This window comes from Neoarius graeffei, chromosome 18 (assembly GCF_027579695.1).
Source record: "Neoarius graeffei isolate fNeoGra1 chromosome 18, fNeoGra1.pri, whole genome shotgun sequence".
NCBI classification, from domain to species: Eukaryota; Metazoa; Chordata; class Actinopteri; order Siluriformes; family Ariidae; genus Neoarius; species Neoarius graeffei.
Genome location: NC_083586.1, coordinates 46,546,526 through 46,572,109, shown reverse-complemented (window position 1 = coordinate 46,572,109; position 25,584 = coordinate 46,546,526). Strand labels below are relative to the sequence as shown.

General features: G+C 43.1%; 1 protein-coding gene across 1 annotated transcript; it reads left to right on the top strand.

The window, feature by feature from the left end:
- The first annotated feature begins 706 nt into the window (after positions 1-706).
- On the top strand, positions 707-25,011 carry alg11 (ALG11 alpha-1,2-mannosyltransferase). Its single transcript, XM_060899535.1, has 5 exons — positions 707-797; positions 9,358-9,579; positions 20,275-20,646; positions 20,732-21,315; positions 23,949-25,011. The coding sequence occupies exons 1-5, from the start codon at positions 751-753 to the stop codon at positions 24,230-24,232; spliced, it is 1,509 nt and encodes a 502-aa protein (XP_060755518.1). The 5' UTR covers positions 707-750; the 3' UTR covers positions 24,233-25,011.
- The last annotated feature ends 573 nt before the right edge of the window (positions 25,012-25,584 follow it).

Genomic DNA, 25,584 nt, shown 5'->3' with positions numbered 1-25,584 from the left:
AAGCCTTAATGCACCTCGCCTCATCTATACGCTCTTGCCAGTATCTGTTGGCGTTGTCGGTGACAACAAGCCACAGCACCAAGACCAGCAACACTAACGACTCCATGTCCTCCATGTTTATTGTTTACTATCCGGGTCGTGAGACTACCACTTAAAAAGTCACTGATGTCACTGTTTGCGCCGCTTAACGACATCACGTGACGTCCACCCACTTTCGCTAACTCCACCCAATGTGTCCACCCACTTCCAGCCAGCACGGTTCAGCGCGGTTGTAGTCGAAATGCAACTCCAACAGCCCCACTCAGCTCGACTCAGCACGGCACGGCTCAGCCCGACTCAGCCGCGTTTGTAGTGGAAAAGCGGCATTAGTGTCCCCACCAATGTCAAAATCAAAGTTACTCCCTTGCCCTAAAGTAAATGTACTTTGTTACTGTCCACCTCTGTATTTCTTCTCGTTGTCCATGCCAATTCATATATTGTTCGCACAAATAGTGAACTATTTTGATCTTCCTTCCAAAGAAAAAACTAGATAAACTAGTTAAATCCTTTATACTGTTTGTTTTGATCATGAGACATGAAGTGAAGTGTTATTTTCATGTACAGGCCAAGTATGTGTTTTCACTCCCGCTCTATCGGAGGCGCTAATGCACAGTTCGGGTTCAGAGTCTCACACACTGCTCATACCAAGCGTAGAAGAAGAGCGCAACCCGGAAGTGTACATGTTGTTGTGTTGTCGATTCTAATGCGAAGATGTCTGAGCACGAGCACTTGTCCATCTGTTTGTGTAATTTAATCAGGTAGTAATGACTGTTTAAAACTTTAAATATAGATATATTTATATATAAAACTAATTAAAGTGTTAAATTTGGTGAGGTTTTACAGGAAAGACAGAGTGATATTGTACTGTATCTAGTTTAGCTAAATGAACCAAGCTGCATGTTCGTTCTCTCATTGTGTAATGAATGAACTTTTTAGGTTTTGGTGTTTAAAACCTAAATAGTCTAACTGTTTGCTATTTTCGTAGACAAGCTGTCACGTGTAAAAGTGGCAGAAATTATACTTTAGTGTTAGAAAATGAAGTAGCGTTTGAATGTTGTATACAGTGGTGCTTGAAAGTTTGTGAACCCTTTAGAATTTTCTCGATTTCTGCATAAATATGACCTAAAACATCATCAGATTTTCACACAAGTCCTAAAAGTAGATAAAGAGAACCCAGTTAAACAAATGAGACAAAAAATATTATACTTGGTCATTTATTTATTGAGGAAAATGATCCAATATTACATATCTGTGAGTGGCAAAAGTATGTGAACCTCTAGGATTAGCAGTTAATTTGAAGGTGAAATTAGAGTCAGGTGTTTTCAATCAATGGGATGACAATCAGGTGCGAGTGGGCACCCTGTTTTATTTAAAGAACAGGGATCTATCAAAGTCTGATCTTCACAAATGTTTGTGGAAGTGTATCGTGGCATGAACAAAGGAGATTTCTGAGGACCTCAGAAAAAGTGTCGTTGATGCTCATCAGGCTGGAAAAGAGTTTGGACTCCACCAATCCACAGTCAGACAGATTGTGTACAAATGGAGGAAATTCAAGACCATTGTTACCCTCCCCAGGCGTGGTCGACCAACAAAGATCACTCCAAGAGCAAGGCGTGTAATAGTCGGCGAGGTCACAAAGGACCCCAGGGTAACTTCTAAGCAACTGAAAGCCTCTCTCACATTGGCTAATGTTCATGAGTCCACCATCAGGAGAACACTGAACAACAATGGTGTGCATGGCAGGGTTGCAAGGAGAAAGCCACTGCTCTCCAAAAAGAACATTGCTGCTCATCTGCAGTTTGCTAAAGATCACGTGGACAAGCCAGAAGGCTATTGGAAAAATGTTTTATGGATGGATGAGACCAAAATATCACTTTTTGGTTTCAATGAGGTGTGTTATGTTTGGAGAAAGGAAAACACTGCATTCCAGCATAAGAACCTTATCCCATCTGTGAAACATGGTGGTGGTAGTATCATGGTTTGGGCCTGTTTTGTTGCATCTGGGCCAGGACAGCTTGCCATCATTGATGGAACAATGAATTCTGAATTATACCAGTGAATTCTAAAGGAAAATGTCAGGACATCTGTCCATGAACTGAATCTCAAGAGAAGGTGGGTCATGCAGCAAGACAATGACCCTAAGCATGCAAGTCGTTCTACCAAAGAATGGTTAAAGAAGAATAATGTTTTGGAATGGCCAAGTCAAAGTCCTGACCTTAATCCAATGGAAATGTTGTGGAAGGACCTGAAGCGAGCAGTTCATGTGAGGAAACTCACCAACATCCCAGAGTTGAAGCTGTTCTGTACGGAGGAATGGGCTAAAATTCCTCCAAGCCGGTGTGCAGGACTGATCAACAGTTACCGGAAACGTTTAGTTGCAGTTATTGCTGCACAAGGGGGTCACACCAGATACTGAATGCAAAGGTTCACATACTTTTGCCACTCACATATGTAATATTGGATCGTTTTCCTCAATAAATAAATGACCAAGTATAATATTTTTGTCTCATTTGTTTAACTGGGTTCTCTTTATCTACTTTTAGGACTTGTGTGTAAATCTGATGATGTTTTAGGTCATTTCTATATTTCTGCATAAATAATTCTAAAGGGTTCACAAATTTTCAAGCACCACTGTAGATTAGAATGCACTAAAATCAGCATCTTTTCCAGAAGACAGTGATTTACACCATAACATAATCCCCAATCTGATACTTATTTGCAAGGTTAAGCTGTGAATTGATGTGTAAAAAAAAAAAATCTGAGATGTGCTTAAAGAGCTCATTTTATATCCTATGGTGAATCTTCTGAGTTGTGGCTGTAGATTGGATCAAACATGGCTAGTCTGATCTGAAGGGCAAGTCAGCATTTCAGGTTAGTACCTTTTGGAGAAGATTCAACTCCGTAATGTCATAGAAGTTCTCATGGGATTTTCATTTACCACCATCTAGCGGTGCTGTACGTGAATATCAAAATCGGACTGTTTCAGGACTGCAATGTACACATTTTAGCCAGAGAAGACTGGTGGTTTGAAAGAGGAGTAAAAGAAGCCATCTTCATCAACCTGGAAGGACCATCACTGAACAGAACAGGTGGTCTGAGACACCACCTACAGTGCAGTCCTTGGCACACTTCTCAGAAAACTGAATACACATCCACACCAAGACTCAGCTGACTTCAACGACTCGCATGATGGCGGAGAGAGCCAGCGACCCACAGATCACCCTAACGACTCTCGACTGTTAACACCATTCACACCCAGCCTCCAGTGACCCTAACACTTACAGGATGACTGAGGTGGTGTTTACATTAGACCGTATCAGCGGATCATCAGATTAACGTTTTTAAAACGATTCGCATGCACACAGCAACGCCAATACACGATTCGCGTGCACACAGCAACGCCAATACACGGATACGCTCGGCTCCGCAGGCATCCTGGGCTCCAAATCACTCCGCCCTGAAAGCGAGTGCCCTCTGGAGGGTGCGGACTCCGGCCCTGCGCAGCTCACAGAGCGCGTGAGTGAAGCGCACGAGCAGTGATTCGGGACAAATAGCAGGAAGTGAAGTTCGCGCCGTTTTTCAGCAGTCGCGTCACATGACCAACGTGGCATGACCAACGCCAGCGAATCAGGAAGGTGGATGTCACAGTGACGTTGTCCAATGACGACGTCAGCTAGAGCTCAGCACTGCGTATCCTCGTTCCTCAATGTTTACACAGCACCGGATCAGATACATAATGGATTGAATACGTGGGCCCTGGCGGATTCAAGTTGTTCCGCCTGTGGAGTCGTTTCCCGGCGTTTTAATGTGAACGGACAGTGCATCCGCGACGAAAACGAGACGGATACGGTCTAACGTAAATACCACCTGAAAGAGTCACCGACCCATGGGTTGCTTTTGGTCCACTTGAGGATAAATACCTGGAACTCCCCACTAGTCAGATACCCCTTTTCCACCAAAGCAGTTCCAGGGCTGGTTCGGGGCCAGTGCTTAGTTTGGAACCGGGTTTTCTGTTTCCACTGACAAAGAACTGGCTCTGGGGCCAGAAAAACCGCTTCCAGGCTAGCACCAACTCTCTGCTGGGCCAGAGGAAAGAACCGCTTATGTCAGCGCGGGGGCAGAGTTGTTAAGACCAACAACAATAGCAAGACCGCGAAAGATCACCATTTTTAATCGATGAGAAGCAGCAGCTGTACAAACACAGTCATCCATTATTGTTGTTGTTGTTGCTGCTTCTTCTTCTCCGTGTTGTTTTTGCTTCGATGTTCGCGCCAAGGTTTATGCAAACGCAGCGACGTAATGACGTATACAGCGACGTACTGACGTGGCTCCCCTTAGCACCCCGAGCTATGGAAAAGCAAACTGGTTCTCAGCTGGCTCGCAAGTTGAACGAGTTGTGAACCAGCACCAGCACTGGCCCCGAACCAGCCCTGGAACTGATTTGGTGGAAAAGGGGTAACACAGAACTGAAGAAGCCTTTCGGATGAGAGGTGAAACGTCTTCAAGAATTTCAAGCAAATCCAGTTGCCTTCTTTAGCACCTATGGTGTACATTAAATGGAAATTTGTCTTTGGCACTGGCATGGAAGACTAAAAGACAAATACATCATACAAAACAACAGACCTTAAGAACAATACATTACAGTAAAATAAGTAAATGGCATAGTTCCAGTTTAGTCTAAAAACAATTAAATAAATCTCATCTCATCTCATTATCTGTAGCCGCTTTATCCTGTTCTACAGGGTCGCAGGCAAGCTGGAGCCTATCCCAGCTAACTACGGGCGAAAGGTGGGGTACACCCTGGACAAGTCGCCAGGTCATCACAGGGCTGACACATAGACACAGACAACCATTCACACTCACATTCACACCTACGCTCAATTTAGAGTCACCAGTTAACCTAACCTGCATGTCTTTGGACTGTGGGGGAAACCGGAGCACCCGGAGGAAACCCACACGGACACGGGGAGAACATGCAAACTCCGCACAGAAAGGCCCTCGCCGGCCACGGGGCTCGAACCCGGACCTTCTTGCTGTGAGGCGACAGCGATAACCACTACACCACTGTGCCGCCTAAATAAATAAATAAAAGGGAAAAAAGGAATAAAAGAGAGAAAATTAAAGCTGGTTCTCCATGAGTAAGAAAGCACTTGGAACCCAAGCCACCAAACCCAGGGTGCTAGTCAAGTACTCTTTTTCCTTATATTCCTTTCCTTACTTGTCTCTTTCCTCTAAAGACACAAGGAAAGGATGCAGTGAATGAAAATGATGACCAGAGAAATCGAGGCTAAACATTTACCATACAAGAAGGGGAAGCAATGGCCTAATGGTTAGAGAAGCGGCTTTGGAACTAAAAGAATTCCAGTTTGATTCCCTGAACCCAGCAGGAATGGCTGAAGTGCCCTTGAGCAAGGCTGTCCAGGCTGCTCTGGGTCTGTTGTATGTCACTCTGGATAAGAGCGTCTGCAAAATGCCTGTAATGTCCTGTAACAAGACATCTTTTTCCACCGAAGTGTCACTTTAATTCAAGCAACATTCTTGAATTCACCTCTAGAATCCCCTGGAGACAGAACGCTTGCTTTTAAATTCCTTAACTGGCATATTTCCAGCAATAATCCCAGCTCATTATGGAGTCCATGAACACCTTGGACAAAAATGCCTGGGGTCAACTTTCCTGACCAGTTTTTATTGGCATTAGGTTACGCCAGCGTCATGGAACGTTGTCCGGGTGAGGTTCTGGGAGGATTCTTACATTTAGCATTTTGATATTTCCATGGATTTGAAACAGTCTGCTTTGCTTCCTCTAGTTTTCTGGTCCTGATTAAGCCAAAATGGGGAGAGAAAGACGCTTTGAGAGGCCAAAATGGGACTTTGCAGCATTGCTTGTGATCCTGTTCTCAAATGAATAGCAGTGCACTCTGTTTGCGTGACCTATCATGACACAAAAGATCTACTCTTGTCTTGCAATGTGCATTCACTTTAAAGGAACAGTCCACCGTACTTCCATAATGAAATATGCTCTTATCTGAATTGAGACGAGCTGCTCCGTACCTCTCCGAGCTTTGTGCGACCTCCCAGTCAGTCAGACGCGCTGTCACTCCTGTTAGCAATGTAGCTAGGCTCAGTATGGCCAATGGTATTTTTTGGGGCTGTAGTTAGATGCGACCAAACTCTTCCGCGTTTTTCCTGTTTACATAGGTTTATATGACCAGTGATATGAAACAAGTTCAGTTACACAAATTGAAACGTAGCAATTTTCTATGCTATGGAAAGTCCGCACTATAATGACAGGCGTACTAACACCTTCTGCGCGCTTCGGCAGCGCATTGATATCTGAGCTCCGTATCAATGTGCTGTCGAAGCGTGCAGAAGGTGTTAGTACGCCTGTCATTATAGTGCGGACTTTCCATAGCATAGAAAATCGCTACGTTTCAATTTGTGTAACTGAACTTTGTTTCATATCACTGGTCATATAAACCTATGTAAACAGGAAAAACGCGGAAGAGTTTGGTCGCATCTAACTACAGCCCCAAAAAATACCATTGGCCATGCTGAGCCTAGCTACATTGCTAACAGGAGTGACAGCGCGTCTGACTAACTGGGAGGTCGCGCAAAGCTCGGACAGGTACGGAGCAGCTCGTCTCAATTCAGATAAGAGCATATTTCATTATGGAAGTACGGTGGACTCTTCCTTTAATGATATTCCTGTAGGCAGAGGTGGACAAAGTACCCAACTTCATTACTGAAGTCAAAGTACAGATCCCGCTGGTCGAATGTTAGTCCGATACAAGTGAAAGTTGTCCAGTCAAATTTTTACTTAAGTTAAAGTACTGAAGTACTTGCTTTTAAAAATATTTAAGTATTAAAAGTACATTTTCTGTCAACACATTGTTGTATTATTGTCACAACGCTTATAATACCTCATGCCTCTGAAACAACCGACTGGATTATTTTGTGAATTCACAAAATGAACGTATGCTGTGCATCATGGTGGTTTAACATTAAAGGTGCCCTTCCACCAAAAACGTTTAATACTGGCTCTTTTTGAAATCCCATAGTTCACTCCGAGTTGCATATGCATGCTGCATGTGAAAATGTAATTCTACTCCCATTCCCTGTAATAGCTTATGAAAGAAAATAGTCGGAAAAACGAGCGGATCAGAAAAAGCCCTACGAACTTGTCACACTTCGAAAATTAGTATTCATGGCCTTGTCCACCTTGGCTTGCGGCCACCCACGGGAAGAAAGCGCGAGGAGAGAGACGTAATTCGCCCCGAGGCGCGGTGCTCTGCATCAGTTTCGTTTCTAACGGCGGCTCCAGCCCGACTTTGCACGCTCGTAACTCGGGCAAGGGAGGTCCCAGCCTCCCCAGACTTGGCAGCCAGTGGCCTCTGCCCTCTCCCGAACGAAAGGGTGCTCCCTGGGCGGGCTAGCTCCGCGCCACGGGATGTAATTCACCCCGCGGCGCGGTGCTCCGCATCAGTTTCGTTTCAACGGCGGCTCCAAGCCCGACTTTGCACGCTCATAACTCAGGTAGGGGAGGTCCCAGCCTCCCTAGACTTGGCAGCCAGCGGCCTCTGCCCTCTCCCGAACGAAAGAGTGCTCCCTGGGCGGGCTAGCTCCGTGCCTCGGGACGTAATTCACCTAACCCTAGGTCCTAGCCTCCCCAGACTTGGCAGCCAGCAACCCCTGCCCTCTCCCGAACAAACCAGCACTGCCAGGGCCCGTCAGCTCCCAGCCAAGGGACGTTATTCCCCCCACACACACCCTGAGGCGAGCTTCGCTCCGTGCCTCGTGCCTTAATGAGAGCCGCTGCCGCAGGTAGTATTCAAATAAATGAATGAATGAAACAAACGAATGAATGAATGACTCCCTCCCAGTCTCTCTCTCTCACACACACACACACACACACGCGCACACACACACAAGCGTTCTGGTTGGGGAGAGAGCTCCCTTCCTCTGCTCTCCCTCTCCTCTTATAGGGCGCGGTCATTGGGGAAGACATACAAACACACGTTAATTCCCGTCAGGTGCAGTGATTCTGCCACTTACCTTCCCTGACTCCGCCCTCCATTCACAGACTGATGCTCAGCCACGCCCCCACTGCCACATCTACACTGTTATTGGTCAAAACATTGATGTCGAGACCATAATAGCCAATCAAAAGTTTTTACAAAGACACCCACATCTGCTTGTTCTGACCCACTGGAGGTAGCGTCACAGTGCTGTTAGCCAATCAGAGGTAACACGTTTACTGATTGCTGTTAGCCAATCAGAGGTAATACATTTACATGTCATGAATATTAATGAGTAAGAGCTGAAATCCTGTCGTTCTCCCGCCACTCATTCCTCCACCAAGCTAGAACAGCCTGAAACAGGAGAACCACAGCATTTTTTTCACCAAAACCGACTCATAGGGCATTCATTCATACTAGAGACCACTGCACAATTAATGAAAAAATGATGCAAGGGGACCTTTAAGCAAGCTAGTTAGTGACGCTTCATCTGACATGCTAACAAACTCTCTTCAAACTCAAAATCATACTGGGTAGCTAACGTTACTAGAAAAGATTTCGACATTTTGTTTGTCAAAGTTACGCGAAAACATATTTCTGAAAGGACTGCAGATAAGGGTCGGCACGGTGGTGTAGTGGTTAGCGCCGTCGCCTCACAGCAAGAAGGTCCGGGTTCGAGCCCCGTGGCCGACGAGGGCTTTTCTGTGCGGAGTTTGCATGTTCTCCCCGTGTCCGCATGGGTTTCCTCCGGGTGCTCCGGTTTCCCCCACAGTCCAAAGACATGCAGGTTAGGTTAACTGGTGACTCTAAATTGAGCGTAGGTGTGAATGTGAGTGTGAATGGTTGTCTGTGTCTATGTGTCAGCCCTGTGATGACCTGGTGACTTGTCCAGGGTGTACCCCGCCTTTCGCCCGTAGTCAGCTGGGATAGACTCCAGCTTGCCTGCGACCCTGTAGAACAGGATAAAGCGGCTAGAGATGAGATGAGACTTCAGATAAGTTAACGTTATTCATGTTAGTGTAGCTCTGTTTTTACATGCTAACTAACAGTGTCCAAGTTAACTAGCTATGTGTTATCGTTAGCCGTGGACAAGGCTACGGCAAGTACAGTACTCAAGTAAATGTACTTCATTACTGTCCACCTCTGCCTGTAGTGCTGTCCTCATTTGGACTTCGATAATGAACTATGATTTTATTTTTTCCTTAGTGGAGACTTAATTATTTTATGATTTAAACACTGTTTTTATTGTGCTGCCACTAATTGCATGCTAAACTCCTTCCGTCCTGCTGTGTGTTTGCTGCAGATTGTTGTGGTCGCTGCTCTTGCCATGCTTCTACCTGTGTCTCGTCCTGACGGGAGTGCTTTTCCTGTTCATTGCCGGGATTCGCACTTGGCTTCAGTCCAACAGGAAAGCACGCCGAGCTCGAGATGGACGACCCGCTGTCGCCTTCTTCCACCCATATTGTAACGCAGGAGGTGGAGGAGAGAGGGTGCTCTGGTGTGCCATTCGAGCCCTGCAGAACAGGTATGTCTGTACTGGATTAAAAACTGCAGTCTGAATTCTGTTAGAACTGGCATGAAGGCTGAAAGCACTAATATTAGTGTGCTTTTCCTGTTGCACATCTCGGGTAGAACCTCAGTAAGCGAGTGCCTCTGATGGACATGTGAGTAAACGCTCTTAAGGTTGAATTATGAGTCAATTTGGATCAGCGTGTCTATCATCAGCCCTCAGAAGCCAGTGAATCAATTAATTGGTTCACTTCTGAGTTGAGGTTGTTTGTGACTGGAATTGTGCAACCAAGAGATCGAGCAAGTTGAAATCAATCAATCAGTAACTAGGTTTATTTTTTTCGCGGTCCGGTTTCCATCAAATCCCGCGCTCTGATTGGCTGGCAGCTCGCTCGTTCACAACAACAAACATCGTAGCAATTTTTGTCAACATTTATTTTCGCATTTCTCAGGAGAATAGCATTAATTTTACAGCATGGACAGTGATAACGACAGTGTTCACAGCGAAAGCGAGTTTTACTACCATGAGGAAGACGAAATAAAAGAAAACATTTCAGGAGAAAGCTAAAAATCTCTGTTGCTAACGCTGAGCAAAAACATGGCTGAATTCTGAATGACTCAATTTTGTATAAATAGGGGACTACATAGGCGGCAAAATGTAGTTTTTTCCTGCCATGGAAGTGCACTTGTATACCGAGGAGGAAGCCATTTGCATTACAGCCGTGAATGAGGATTCAAAATGGCGGCTCGGCTCGGTTTTCCCTGTCGGGCGCTCTCGTTTTCTGTTAGAATTTGGTAAAGAAAAAAATAAATATATTATTTGCCAGCTTAAGGTCGGTCCGTATGGTGAAATACCGTGACCTCAACCTTGAATACTGACCTCGACCCAGAGGGCCTTGCTCAGTACTTTCAAGACCTCGGTCACGGTATTTCACCATACGGACCTCCCAGCTGGGAAATATTTTTTCGCGGTCCAAATCCTGCACTCTGATTGGCTGGCGAGCGGGTCCGTATCCTACGATACGGACCCCGGTTACGGACCTCTGGTGACTCGCTCATTCACAACGACAAACATAGTAGCATTTTGTGTCAACATTTATTTATTTTTTTAATAAGATTTATTTATAAGATTTATCAAAAATCTTGTAAATTTTTGCCAGCATTTCTCAGGAGAATAGCATTAATTTTACAGCATGGATAGCGATAACGACAGTGTTCACAGCGAAAGCGAGTTTTACTACCCTGAGGAAGAAGAAATAAAAGAAAACATTTCAGGAGAAAGCTAAAACCTGTAACTGCTGCTAACGCCGAGCAAAAACATGGCTGAATCCTGAATGACTCAATTTTGTATAAATAGGGGACTACATAGGCGGCAAAATGTAGTTTTTTTTCCCTGCCATGGAAGTGCACTTGTATACCGAGGAGGAAGCCATTTGCATTAGAGCTGTGAATGAGGATTCAAAATGGCGGCTCGGCTCGGTTTTCCCTTTCGGGCGCTCTCGTTTTCTGTTAGAATTTGGTAAAGAAAAAAATAAATATATTATTTACCAGCTTAAGGTCGGTCCGTATGGTGAAATACCGTGACCTCGGCCTTGAATACTGACCTCGGCCCAGAGGGCCTTGCTCAGTACTTTCAAAACCTCGGTCACAGTATTTCACCATACAGACCTCCCAGCTGGTAAATAACATATGTATGAGAATTACTAACTTGCGCTATAGATTTATTGCTAGTAAAATCTATGGCTGGACTTGGACTGGCTGTTTACCGTTCCACTAATACTTGGAATTGTTTGTTGGACAGCCTTTCTAAGAACAGTGCTGATCTAGGCTCAGGTTTTATCCTGGATATCCTGGGAAACACTGTAATGTGCACCAGCAGAGCTGATCCTAGATCAGTAAGTCAGTTGCTTTAGAGACGTGGACTTACAATACTGTGCAAAAGTCTGAGACACCATTTTTTTCATATAAACTTTGGTATAGATTTCTGTTTTATGACTTCTAGATTATTGAGTCAGTACAAAAACATTTGAGTTCCATACATTCGTTTTTGTGTGTTTTTTTTTTTTCTTTTTTCCCCAGCACAACATTCAGGGTCTTAGGCAATGGTCCGAGGTGAAACGTAGAATATCAACTTTATTGTCTAGAAGAACGACCCAAAAAGTGAATTCAATCTTTCTAGTGTCTAATTTGCACCCTAAAATTGAATAAAATGGTTAAAATATACTGTTTTGCCCAATTTCCAAAGGTTTGTTTACATCTCACTTATGCGCACTTTCACTGCCAGGGGACCGTCGTCGTGACATCATTCAAGGCAAACAGACCGGGAGCAGTTCTGTGTTTACCTGTGAACCGAGCACACGTGTACGGACTTTGGTTGTGAGAGGTTGTGTAAAATGTCTGAAAGCGATAGTGATTTTGAAGTAGGAACTCTCCAAATTGAATATCGAGAGGTGAAACCATATATGTATGAACCTATGGCCGTTGCGAAGCAATCGGTGAATGTGGCTCACTGGTTTGACCGTGCAGCCTCGGAATCGGACAGCGACTCTGCCGACTCTGATCACGGTCACCCCGGACCTCAACAAGACTCGCGCTCAAATGATTTATCCTGGTAGTTATGATAAATTCTTACTTTCGTCGTAATACTAAATAAGAGCCCTTTTGAAGAATAATTAAACCGCCCTCCCTAGTGGATATAGGGAACGATTACTGGACAGTGCGCCGGTAGGCCACATTAGCCTGCCATCCGCGGCATTATACTACACACATGCAAACTCCTCACCTTTCGGCGAAATTCGCCGTTTTGGTCCCAAAATAGGTCACTTGTGTGAATCGTGTAGATCCGAAGAGTTTTTTTTTTGGGGGGGGGGTAGGCAGGCTACAACGCTATTGTTGCCAAACATTTCACTTACAAGGTTACAGCCAATCAAGATAAACAGTTACTAACACGCTTCTTTTCCATTGGAGTTCTGATCAGCTGGTGCACAACCCACTGCTGGTTGCCATTCCTCGCTTACGAATATTCCACAGATTCAGACCGCAAAGTCACCTTTTTATAGAGAGATCTGGCAACCTCATCTCGCGACTGAATCTGAATACCAATGGAACAGTTTCCAGCGCGCTCGGGGGTGAATAACCATGGGCGGATCTACCGGGGTGGCATATGCCACTCTAAAAGAAAGCCTTGCCACCCCTGCTGCTACCCCAGTTGGCAGCGACGAATTCAAAGAAAAATTACGGCCAATTTGACATTTACGTGCGCGAATTTCCAATGTCCGACTGTGGCGAATGCAGCACGAGATAACGCCAGAGATTGGTTGTTTTGGAAAATTGAGAGGCGCGAAGCGAGGGAGCCAGGAGTCGCGAGGAAAGGAGACACGGGAGGAAAGGGGTAAAAGCTGATTAACTATCTATCAAAAAATGAAATTATAATGAATGAACAGTGCTAGCATAGTTGCGATGCTGATTTTGAGAGGATAAAAATCAGGTTGGAGAAGGTTATTTAGCTAACTATACATGTAAGGCAAAAAAAAAAAAGTGTGTTTCCGGTAACCCGACCGATCGAGAATTTCCGCGTCGAAATTGCCGACCGTAAAGTTTTTATTACAAATTTCCCTCGATATTTTAGTGTAAGCGGCGTTAGTTTGTCATAATTTTTTTGTTTCAACGCATTCAAGTTGTGAAAGAAACGATAAAAAGTAAAATGTTTTGCCACTTCTATCAGCCCTCCTGGCTGTAATGCAAATTGCTTCCTCTTCAGTATACAAGTGCACTTCCATGGCAGGGAAAAACACTACATTTTGCCGCCTATGTAGTCCCCTATTTATACAAATAGGAGTCATTCAGGATTCAGCCATGTTTTTGCTCGGTGTTTTTGCTCGACCCAAGTTCTACAGTAGGCTAGGCGAGGCCGGCTGCTTTTAATGGAAGTAGCCGAGCCTAGGACGTTAAACCATATTTTCACGTTATTTCTTGATAAGGTGTTTTCACATTCTCACATGAAAATATCATGAAATTACGTGTTATGTTATTACATGATAAATATATTGTAAAAACGTGATAACTCTGTTAACAATATCTTTTCACGTAATTACTTGAGTCTAAGCCATTTTTTTTTTGAGTGTGGCAGCAATACGCTTCCGCAGATCATAACTCGAACTCTTGCGATATTTTTTTTATTCGTTTAAAGATTTAAAACACTTATTTTATTATGATGTGTGGTATAAAGGATTCTGTGCCAAAATACTATTTTGTAAGATGTTTACTTGTGTTAATTTTTTCGAACAAAATAAAACAAATTAAGAAAAAAAAATTTCCTACCTACCGACCTTATTTTAGTATTTCATGTTACCTGAAACACACTTTTTTTTTTTTTGCCTAATGTTAGCTAGGTCTGACATTAGTTTTGTGTAAAGTCGGCCACAAAAGTTAATATTGATTCACCGTCTGTCAAGGAAAGCATTGCTATTGGCTGAAGCTTATGATTCAAATATTGAGGATCTTAAACATGAGTTACATCAGACGAGGAGAGTACTAGACAGAAAAAAGGGGGAACAGGAGAGTCCTACCACTCTCATGGAGTTCACTGTTTTTGGACCCATACCAAGATGATGATGTTGGTTTTTTTTGAGTTGTTCAGGTTGTGTAAAATAGCGGTTGTCTTGCCTGTGAGCAGTGCATCCTGTGAACGAAGTTTTTCATCTCTCAGGCTCATAAAGACTTATTTGCGGTTGACTATGACAGAAAAGAGACTATCAAGTTTGGCTGTACTCAGCATTGAATCAAAGCGCACAAAAGCATTAGATCTTGATAAATTTGTGAAGTGTTTTGCTGAGCAACATGGAAATTGCCGCATTCAGCTGTTGTAGGCATGACAAGTTCATGTTATGCTCACTGGTGAGCCTTTACAAAGCGTGAGGGAAAAAAAACTATAAAATGTGACACTGGTGTAAATGGTTTAAATCATGCTGAACTTGAAGCAGTGTTGTTATTGTTGTTTTTTAGTGTCTGTTCTTTTGCATATACAGTATAAAACTGTCCAGAAACGGTATAGACCTCATCTGAGAATGTGTGTTCTTCGTGAACAATAAAGGCATGAGATTAAGTTTATCTGTATGAGTTTGTAAATGGCAGTCTGTGCCCTTTTGTAGTGTGTACATACTATTTGTCGTCAAACTGTGATTAAATTCAGTATATATACATGTCTGTAATACGTTGCCACCCCTCAAAAATTCCTGCCCCCCTCTTGCCACCCCATAAATATTTTTCTAGATCCGCCCCTGATTTCACATAGGTGATGTCTTTAAGAAAATTGACAGACAGGGATTGGCCAGGTGTGTCCTCTGGGGTAGGTCTGTTAGATAGCACAGGCAGTAATATATACCTTTTTGTAAATAGCCCACTGTGTTGTACACAGGGGTGAAAATTAACTTCACAAAATATCAAACTTTACCGGCCACTGACAAATAAATGGTACAATTTACCGGCCACTCAACAGTAACTTATTAAGACATGTTTATGGAAAGTTATTTTGTACTGTATTAAATTCAAGATGTCACTGGTTGCAATTTTTTTTGTAACGTAGACTACGAAATGTACTTTTGCGCGCGTGCCGTGTCCCCGTGCATCCTTCTCACCTTTTTCACCCCTGACCAGTTTGCATGCCTGATACTATTTATAGCCGACTCTAAGCGAGGAAATATCCCTTTGTCTCATTTCCACAATGATTGTACAGGATCCCTCAGGATTCTTGACTTGTCAATTGCAAGCAAAAGTAAAAATGTTTACCTCCAATCTTCTCCTTTTTGCTTGAGCATTGCTGCTCCGTTTCTTCTTTGACTGCTTGATTTTGTTTCACGCGCACAATCCACTCTCTCCGCCTCGTCTCCTCTTCCGGAAAAAAACAACCCTCTGGCTTCACATGCACAATCCACTCTCTCTGTCTCGTCTCCTCTTCCGGAAAAAGCCAACCCTCTCGCTCCGCCTCTTCTCCTCTTCTGGAAAAAGCCAATCCACTCTCTCTGCCTCTTCTCCTCTCTCAGAAAAAGGTAAAAACTTCTTCCTGAACCGGTCCCGTTGTTACAGTTCACTGCACAACAATAAGGCATGGGGTTTTTCTTTGGAAATTCCCGAATGCACGTCTGCACTCAAGCCGAACGGCAATGCAAGTAAACGGAAGTGAACTCGACTCAAGCGGTTTGTTTGTCTTAAATGACGTCACGCGCCAAGCGGTCACAAAAATCGCCGAACAGAAATTCGCCGTGATCCGCGCCAACTTATTTTAATTATTACTTATTAACAATACTTCTTGGGACCAGAAGAAAATTACAGAGGGTTTTTTAACATATAAAGTTTCAAATGTGCATAAAATTAAAACTGTTGCCTGTGAGCTTTAAATGTTACAGAAAAATAGTATCTGAGCAGCATATTCCATAAGAGAGCACTTTTCAGATGAAAAAAGAAAGCACAGTGAAGGCTGCTGGGTTTTGGTGCAAAATGAAGAAGTGAGTGTGACGGTCAAAGTGTCCAGAAGAACTGTGGCTGGTTCTGGAAGATGCTCAGTAAAACCTACAGCTCATTACCTTATCAAACTGCACTCACTGTACCTGAGACTAATATTTTTTTTAAAGCAAAGGGTCGTCTCACACCAAATATTGACTTTCATTTATTATGGCTTACTGTTGTTTATAGTGTTTTTTTAATTTATATATCCCCCACTGACCGAAAGGCTCGAAGGGGGATTATGTTGTGGCGATGTCTGTCTGCCTGTCCGTCCGTCCCGGGAAGGGTACTCACTTTCTGAAATCAACTCCTCTCACAATTTTTGGAGGAATTTCACAAAACTTGACAGGATTCTCTATGTCGGTAATACGCGTATTGTAATTTCGTTCAATTCAGTTTCATTTTGCCAGAGTTACGGTATAGTTGCCAGCGGGGGATATTATGCTCTCAGAGCACTCTTGTTTAATGTTGAAACTTTTCGTTTCATTTTATTATTTTTAAGCCATTTTTTGTCTACAGCATTTCCTGACACGTGCCTAAGACTTTTACACAGTACTGTACAGTAGACCAAAACTTACCCTGGAATAAAAGACACAGTTCAGCCAAGAACCTGCACAGTTTTCCCCTTTTACCCCAAATATGATAATCAGCCATGACATGATTGGTGCTGGTTTGGGGTTATTATTATCTCTCATCTCATCTCATTATCTCTAGCCGCTTTATCCTGTTCTACAGGGTCGCAGGCAAGCTGGAGCCTATCCCAGCTGACTACGGGCGAAAGGCGGGGTATACCCTGGACAAGTCGCCAGGTCATCACAGGGCTGACACATAGACACAGACAACCATTCACACTCACACCTACGGTCAATTTAGAGTCACCAGTTAGCCTAACCTGCATGTCTTTGGACTGTGGGGGAAACCGGAGCACCCGGAGGAAACCCACGCGGACACGGGGAGAACATGCAAACTCCACACAGAAAGGCCCTCGCCGGCCACGGGGCTCGAACCCGGACCTTCTTGCTGTGAGGCGACAGCGCTAACCACTACACCACCGTGCCGCCCCGTCGTTATTATTATTATTATTTTCCTTTCTTTCTTTCATCCTATAGAAACAGGTTCTGTCTGTCCGGTCATGTTTTCGTTTCCGGGCCATGTCTTTAAAACTACTGAAGATATCTTCATGAAACTTTGTATACATATCAAGCAACATGTGAACTGGTGCCTTTTGCCATTTTGGAATTAAAAAAAAAAAGTATTTTTCAAATTTTTACATAAATATATTTTGACTTCATTTCTAAGAGCAATATTGTTTTCCGGAGCATATATCCAAAACTATTAATGATATGGATTTCAAACTTGGTACACATGCTAACAAGGTGATGTAGATGTGCCTTTTCATACTAAGAAATTTGAGAAATTTAAATTTTTCATGTTTCCATGGAAATAATTTCAGACTTGGTCTCTCCAGTTAGTCTTGGGGGTAGACTTTGTTTCCGGAGCAGAACTTGAAAACTATGAGTGCTGTGGGCTTGAAAGTTGGTGTATGTGTTGATTAAGTAATGTATATGTGCCTTTTGATACTAAGAAATGTGAGAAATTTTAATTTTTAGCTCACCTGGACCAAAGGTCCGGTGGGTTTATGCCATGGGCTGCTGAGGTCAGTGTAAAGTGGTAGAGTCGGTTCCCTGCAGCAGAACTTGGAAAAAATATCTTGAAACTTGGTATATAGTTGGTATACAGGGCGGGGAATATAGATGACTCTTCTTGTTTTAGTTCTTTTGAGAGTTGTGAGGCTTCATTTTGGTTCAAGTGTAGGCCAATTCTTCAGCAAAAGACGCCAAAATTATGAAATTATTAAGATTGCCTTAACTTGTCGTCATCTCAGTGATGTTGCTAAAGTATGAACTCCAAGGTAAAATGTACTAAAAACCCTAATTAAAAATCACCACCCCAGTTAAGCCAATTCTATGATCTGTACTCACAGTAAATGTAAGGAACTTAGTTTTGTGAAAAAGAGCGATGTAGAGAACGTTTGATAGGATAACCGGAACACCTCAGGTTAAGGAACTTGTTTTGCTTGGTGTCAGTTTCCAGTCAGACACCAGATTTACCACTCATGTAAAGAATAAGTCATCAAAAGCTAACAAGTGCCTACATGTACTTGGAACGCTTAGAAAAGAAGGGTATAATCAAATGGAAATTGACTGTTTATTCAATACCATTGCACTACCTAATGTTTCATATGGGCTTGCAGTGTACAGGGCCGCAGAAGCTGAATTAACAACAGTTCAATGATTTTGGATAGATGTAAGAAACGTAGGTATATCTCAAATAGTATAGACGTTCATAAACTCCTAGAAAAACAAGATAAGAAAATAGACACGAATGCTCTGAACTTGGAGAGTCATCTGTTATACAGTATGATGCCTAAGGTCAAAGATACCAGATATCAGTTTAGAAGAAAGTCAATTAAGAAGCCTAAAATAAACATGAAGCATTTTATGAGCTCTTTTGTAAGCCACTTAATTTTTAGATACAGTTTAGTTTTTCCATTAGACGTTGTATTTAATATATATTATAATATTATTAGTTATCATTGATCTCATGTCGGGTGAAACTTTGTATACATATCAAGCAACATGTGAACTGGTGCCTTTTGCTATTTTGGAATTTTTTTTTTAAAGTATTTTTCAAATTTTTACATAAATATATTTTGACTTCATTTCTAAGAGCAATATTGTTTTCCGGAGCATATATCCAAAACTGGGCGGCACGGTGGTGTAGTGGTTAGCGCTGTCGCCTCACAGCAAGAAGGTCCGGGTTCGAGCCCCGTGGCCGGCGAGGGCCTTTCTGTGCGGAGTTTGCATGTTCTCCCCGTGTCCGCGTGGGTTTCCTCCGGGTGCTCCGGTTTCCCCCACAGTCCAAAGACATGCAGGTTAAGCTAACTGGTGACTTGTCCAGGGTGTACCCCGCCTTTCGCCCGTAGTCAGCTGGGATAGGCTCCAGCTTGCCTGTGACCCTGTAGAACAGGATAAAGCGGCTACAGATAATGAGATGAGATTGTAATATTATATTACTTGTAGTCTGTGGTTGGTAGAAGAGAGCAACTGGACTTGCTTTTATAAACAAGTGTTGCCAGGCAAAACTAACCTCCCCTGGTAGCACTTATGATGAATATGAAAAGATTTCGCGCAAAAAAAAAAAAGATTTTGACCTTTTTGGTGACCTTGATTTTGACCTTGTGTGTGAACATACTTGGCCAATAAACAGGATTCTGATTCTCATTCACACACCGTACTGCTCTCAGCCAATCAGAACACATCTGAATGAATATGAAGGAAGACATCGCGAAAAAAACGATTTTGACCTTTTTGGTGACCTTTACTGGATGACCCTCAAAATGTTGGAGGTTCTATGTGAGACCAATGCCCATCTATCCTGAAAGTTTTATGAAGATTGGTCCAGCCGTTTTCTCGTAACATCGTTAACAAAGAAACGTGCAAAGAAACCCAGTTGAAAACAATATCTCGCCCCCTGGTGGACTCCGTCCCGGGCGAGGTAATTAGTTTGTACTTTGGTTTTAGATATTTTTTTTTTGGGGGGGGCTTTTTTTCACCTTTATTGGATAGGACAGTGTAGAGACAGGAAATGAGCGGGAGAGAGAGACGGGGAGGGATCGGGAAATGACCTCGGGTCGGAATTGAACCCGGGTCCCCGGATTTATGGTATGGCGCCTTAGCCAGCTGAGCTATGACGCCCCCGTACTTTGGTTTTATATATTTTTTTATTATTCTGTATTTTTCTGCCCTTTTTAGTTTTACATTTTCATTGTAACATAGGATACGTGTTTTTATCTTGTGCAAGAAAGACATTATTATTATTATTATAACTTCGCTTCAGAGAAATCTTGGTTTGAATTTGAAGAAATTAAAGTTCAGATTTTTTTCTGACGTAATTCTGTTACTGACTCTTCTTTCCTTGTAAAAGGTTTTTCTATGCTTTTTTTGGGGGTCAAAAGATACCCCATACAATGTGAAATTTTTTTTTATGTAGTACTATTGTCTTGAGTACTTACAACTAAAAAAGTTACCACGTTTTGCTGTGAATGTAATTCCGTTACCCTGTAACCCCCAATATAACATGATTGGGACAGTAATCACGTATCCCCTGATTGAGTTATTTAGCTCCGTATCTCTCTGCTTCACCGCAGGTACACGGATGTGGATTTTGTAATTTACACGGGCGATCAAGGTGTTACGGGCGAACAGATTGTGGATGGTGCGCGTCGCCGCTTTAACATCCGCCTACCACGTCCGGTCCGCTTTATCTTCCTGAAACACCGGCTTTTGGTGGAGGCCAGTCTTTACCCCCACTTCACCCTGCTGGGCCAGAGCATCGGCTCACTTTTCCTCGGCTGGGAAGCACTCACGGAATTTACACCCGATCTCTGTATCGACTCCATGGGCTACGCTTTCACGCTGCCCGTCTTCCGTTACCTGAGTGGATGCAGAGTGGCGAGCTACGTGCACTACCCCACCATCAGCACAGACATGCTGTCGGTGGTTCGTGACCGAAACCCCAGGTACGGTACCTGTTCTGACAGAACTGCAAAATCTAATCATAACCCGATCAGTCCTGTTTTATCTATGTCATTTTATCATCTGTAGGTTCAACAATGCAGACTACATCAGTAATAACCCTATTCTGAGTGCCATTAAAGTGGTGTATTACTGCGTCTTCGCCCTGCTGTACGGTCTCGCCGGCTCCTGCAGTGACGTGATCATGGTGAACTCCACCTGGACACTGGGTCACATCCTGGCACTGTGGCGTGCCCCGAACCGCACCAGCGTCATCTACCCACCCTGCGATGTCCAGGCCTTCCTTGACGTCCCCTTGGAGGAGGAGGATGAGGAGGACAAAGATGGAGACAGGAAGTGCCGCTCCATAGTGTCAGTGGCCCAGTTTCGACCAGAGAAGGACCACAGGCTGCAGGTCAGAGCTTTCCAGAAACTTCTGGACAGATATAGAGAGGAGCCTGGCAGGAGGGAACTGGTGAAGCTGGTCCTGATTGGTGGATGCCGGAACCAGGAAGACGAGGATAGAGTGCTGATGCTGAGGGGGCTGTGCCAGGAGCTGGGTGTAGCCGATAGGGTGGAGTTTAAGCTGAACATCCCATTTGAAGAGTTGAAGAAGGAGTTGGTGGACGCTACGATCGGCCTGCACACCATGTGGAACGAACATTTTGGCATCGGTGAGAGCAAAACAGTTCGGAGAATTCTTGTATTTGGGGGCTGAATATCAGAGACAGAGTCCTGACCTGGGATCAGATTAATAGCATTGTTAGACTTGGGTTCATGTGGATAAAGTCCACAGAATGCTGTTGATTAAATTGCTAGGAAATATAAATCCAAGCAAATAAGAGATGCTAACTATTTCGCTAAAAGTCTTTATATGGGCAAAGTAAATGCAGTGTGACGGTGGAAATGACAGATTGACTGGGAATATCACCATTTTTTTCAGATATGTTGGGATAATACTATGAAAAGACTACAAATGTAATTACACTGTTTTCTTTCTTAACAGCAAATCAACATGGGTCCCACCAATATTGGGAAACTAACAATCCAAAGTCGTGAATACAACAACGACGGCCTGATCAAGTTTTGTTTTTTTATTAAACAGATATGGTTTTCCCCAAAGCGTTTTAGCGTATCGGGTCCGATACGCTTGCTCTGCCTGCCGATACGCTTAGTCGCTTTAGTTAAAATCCGATACGCTTAGATTTATACCGATACGTTAAATTCCCTACCCACAAGTAACTAGATACACCGGAGAGCAAATAACAGATCCATTTACATATTGATTGATATTTGTGTTAAACAAGCGGTCTTTTTTTTTTTCCAATGTTTGTGTTGATTCTGTCAAAGTAATATGTCCGCGTGGTATGATGTAAACAAACTGTAATCTGTTGGCTACGTCAAGATCACGTGTTCAAACCGTCCAATAAAAACATTGAAAGAAAACGTCAAACATCCCGGAAGTTTCCGATTCATTATAAGCGATCTCATTGGCTGCCGATGTTGTCCCCAACCAGACGGACAAAGCCGACTGACTTTAATAAGCTAGGAGAAGACTCGCTGGACAAATTAATCCACATCAGCATGGATGACCGCGAGATGGACTATGAGAGGGTTGGCCAACATTGGGCCAAGCAAAAGCCAAGGAGAATTAATCTGCTTTAAAGGAATAGAAAACTTGATTCATTAGTTTGGGTTTGCAGAAAGATTATGTACTTATAAACACTCTCACGAAGTGAAGTTGTCCAAATGTGTCAAATACAGCATCATTTCAAATAATAATCATAAGCATTTTTGGCAGTGTGATGTCACTGCGATCCATTTAACAGAAGGCGGCTCCGGATTATTCTTTTGTTAAAGGCTCACAGTGACATCACGCTGCCAGATATGCTTATCGTTATTATTCGAAATTATGCTACATTTGACACTTATTAACACAATCTCTTCATGCATGTTTTTATAAATACATAATCTTTCTGCAAACTTAAATGTATGAATTAAGTTTTCCTTTAAATATGTTTTAATCTTAATCGAGTCCATTTAATAAAGTACCGAAATTTAAACTTTATAATACGCAGTTGCCTTACTTTTCTTTTCAGTGCATCTTAGTTCTACATATATTACGGTAATTGCATCAGAAACATTCTAAATCACTACAGTTCTAGTAATACAGCAACTTATTTTAAGGTGGCAGGTCTTAGGTTCAGATCCCTTTGTGATCAACAGGAGGTCATGATGATCGATTCTCTTCGTTGGATTGCGTAAGATGGAGCAAAACCACTGGTCATATTTTCATGCACGTTTTTGTTACAACACTACTTGATCATAGATAATTAAGTGCAAGGGATCCCCGTAGATTTTCAAATCTATCGTATACCTCAGTAATCTACTTATAACAAAACAGTTTAACTTGCATGTTGAACTTTAAGGTGAAATTTCAAATGTGTATACATTAATACTATTTATAATCTCATCTCATTATCTGTAGCCGCTTTATCCTGTTCTACAAGGTTGCAGGCAAGCTGGAGCCTATCCCAGCTGACTACGGGCGAAAGGCGGGGTACACCCTGGACAAGTCGCCAGGTCATCACAGGGCTGACACATAGACACAGACAACCATTCACACTCACATTCACACCTACGGTCAATTTAGAGTCACCAGTTAACCTAACCTGCATGTCTTTGGACTGTGGGAGCACCCGGAGGAAACCCACGCGGACACGGGGAGAACATGCAAACTCCACACAGAAAGGCCCTCGCCAGCCACGGGGCTCGAACCCGGATCTTCTTGCTGTGAGGCGACAGCGCTAACCGCTACACCACTGTGCTGCCCCTATCCTATAATCATGTATCTAAAACCTCTCAGAGACCCTGAAAATGCACCTGAGAGCATCAATTTTCAAAAAATTTTCCGGGGGGGGGGGCATGCCCCCAGACCCCCTAGTTTCACTTCGCACCATTGGCGCTCAATTGTCTGTTTTATCATGCCAGAATTTAGGGCTTTAATCTAGATAGATAGATACTGGATGATTTAAAATGTAAAAAGTAAATGAAGCTGGTGGGCAGTCGGTTTTGTTGATCTGTTTATTATTAATCTTTGATGCTTGTTTACATGAGTGCCAGTGAATGTGCTGCAGTAGAATAGCTTTGGTTTGGAAAAATAAAGACGTGAACTCTAAAACGGGGTCAAAGGTGAAGGCCAATCAGAGTTTTTGCTTTGCAGGGCATGGCCATGCCCACCTCTGAATGAACCATACACAACTTTCCTTTGCTTTTTTTTTTTCCTCTCTCTCTCTCTCTCTCTCAGGTGTGGTTGAATGCATGGCCGCTGGGACAGTGATTCTGGCCCACAGGTCTGGTGGTCCTAAGCTGGATATCGTGGTGCCATATGATGGCGCAATCACAGGTTTCCTGGCTGATGATGAAGAAAGCTACGCTGATGCCATGGAGCGAATCTTCACCATGACTCCCGCAGCACGACTTGAGATCCGGCGTCGCGCACGTCAGTCCGTCAGCCGCTTCTCTGATCAGGAGTTTGAAGTGTCCTTCTTGGCAGCCATAGAGCCTCTGATGGGCACTTTGGAACGATGAAGTTTGAGGAGGACGGAGGCTGTTCCATGCCTCATTCAGAGCTCGTTACAACTGACTTAAAGTTCATACACTTTTGTTCATAGTGCAGGCATGTTCATGTGGCACACAACATTCCCGTATGTGAAAAATCCAAATGGACTGGCTTTTCTTTTGAGGTTGGTGTCTTCAGAAAACCGAGATGTATTGTGGTTACAAAAAAAAAAAATGCTTTAATTTTAAAGTAGCATTGCACTTGAGCTAGCTAGCTGGCAAATATACAGTACTTTCGTAACGTGATCCAAAAAGATAAGCTGTTTTCATCTGATCCAAGACTGACCTCAAATAGACGAAAAATAAATAAATAAAAACTGCCCTCTGATCAGCTGTTAAAGAGAAATTTTGCTCGTGTGCTTGGCACGGGGAAGCTGAAATGGCTCGAGTCCAGGAAGCACACTGCAGACAGACTGACTGTTTGGTTTGTTTCAGAACACACTGCTGTTTCATGTTTATTTTTTGTCTTCTTTCGTTTTGTCTCATTTGTATCTGGGTCAGAGGCCGTCTTTTGAAAACGTCTGCTTTACAACTCGTGTGATCGTGAATATGCATTTTCTTTCTTTTTTTAATTTAACCTCCTAGGGCTTAGCGGTCACATACGTGGACAGCACTTTTTAGAAATTCAGAACAAGAATCCACATATGTGGACATACTTTTTCTCAAAAAGTACATCTTATCAAAGATGATGCTTAGTTTTTTCTAATCAGGTTCTAATAAGCCCAAATAGCAAAAAGAAATAAAAAATGCATGTAAAAAAAACAGCTTGGGCCTTAGGAGGTTAAAGACGTTTACAGCATGTTGATGCATATTTGAGACAAAATGAGAAAAATATAGATTACCTCGATTCATAAGTCTGTCAAATATTTACAATAAATGGTTTGAGGAAAATCTGACTTTTGTGTTGGCTCATTTGTCTCGCTTTAAACAGGACAAGAATTAGGATGAAACCTGAGACGCTCCGTATCTCATCTCATCTCATTATCTGTAGCTGCTTTATCCTGTTCTACAGGGTCGCAGGCAAGCTGGAGCCTATACCAGCTGACTACGGGTGAAAGGCGGGGTACACCCTGGACAAGTCGCCAGGTCATCACAGGGCTGACACATAGACACAGACAACCATTCACACTCACACCTACGGTCAATTTAGAGTCACCAGTTAACCTAACCTGCATGTCTTTGGACTGTGGGGGAAACCGGACGCTCCATATAAGAATGTGAATAAAAGTATTTCGGTTTGTTTGTGCACACAAAATAAAAATGTGTGCTCAAAGAGAAATTAACTGCTAAAGGTTTTCATGATGTGACGTAACCCAGCTTCC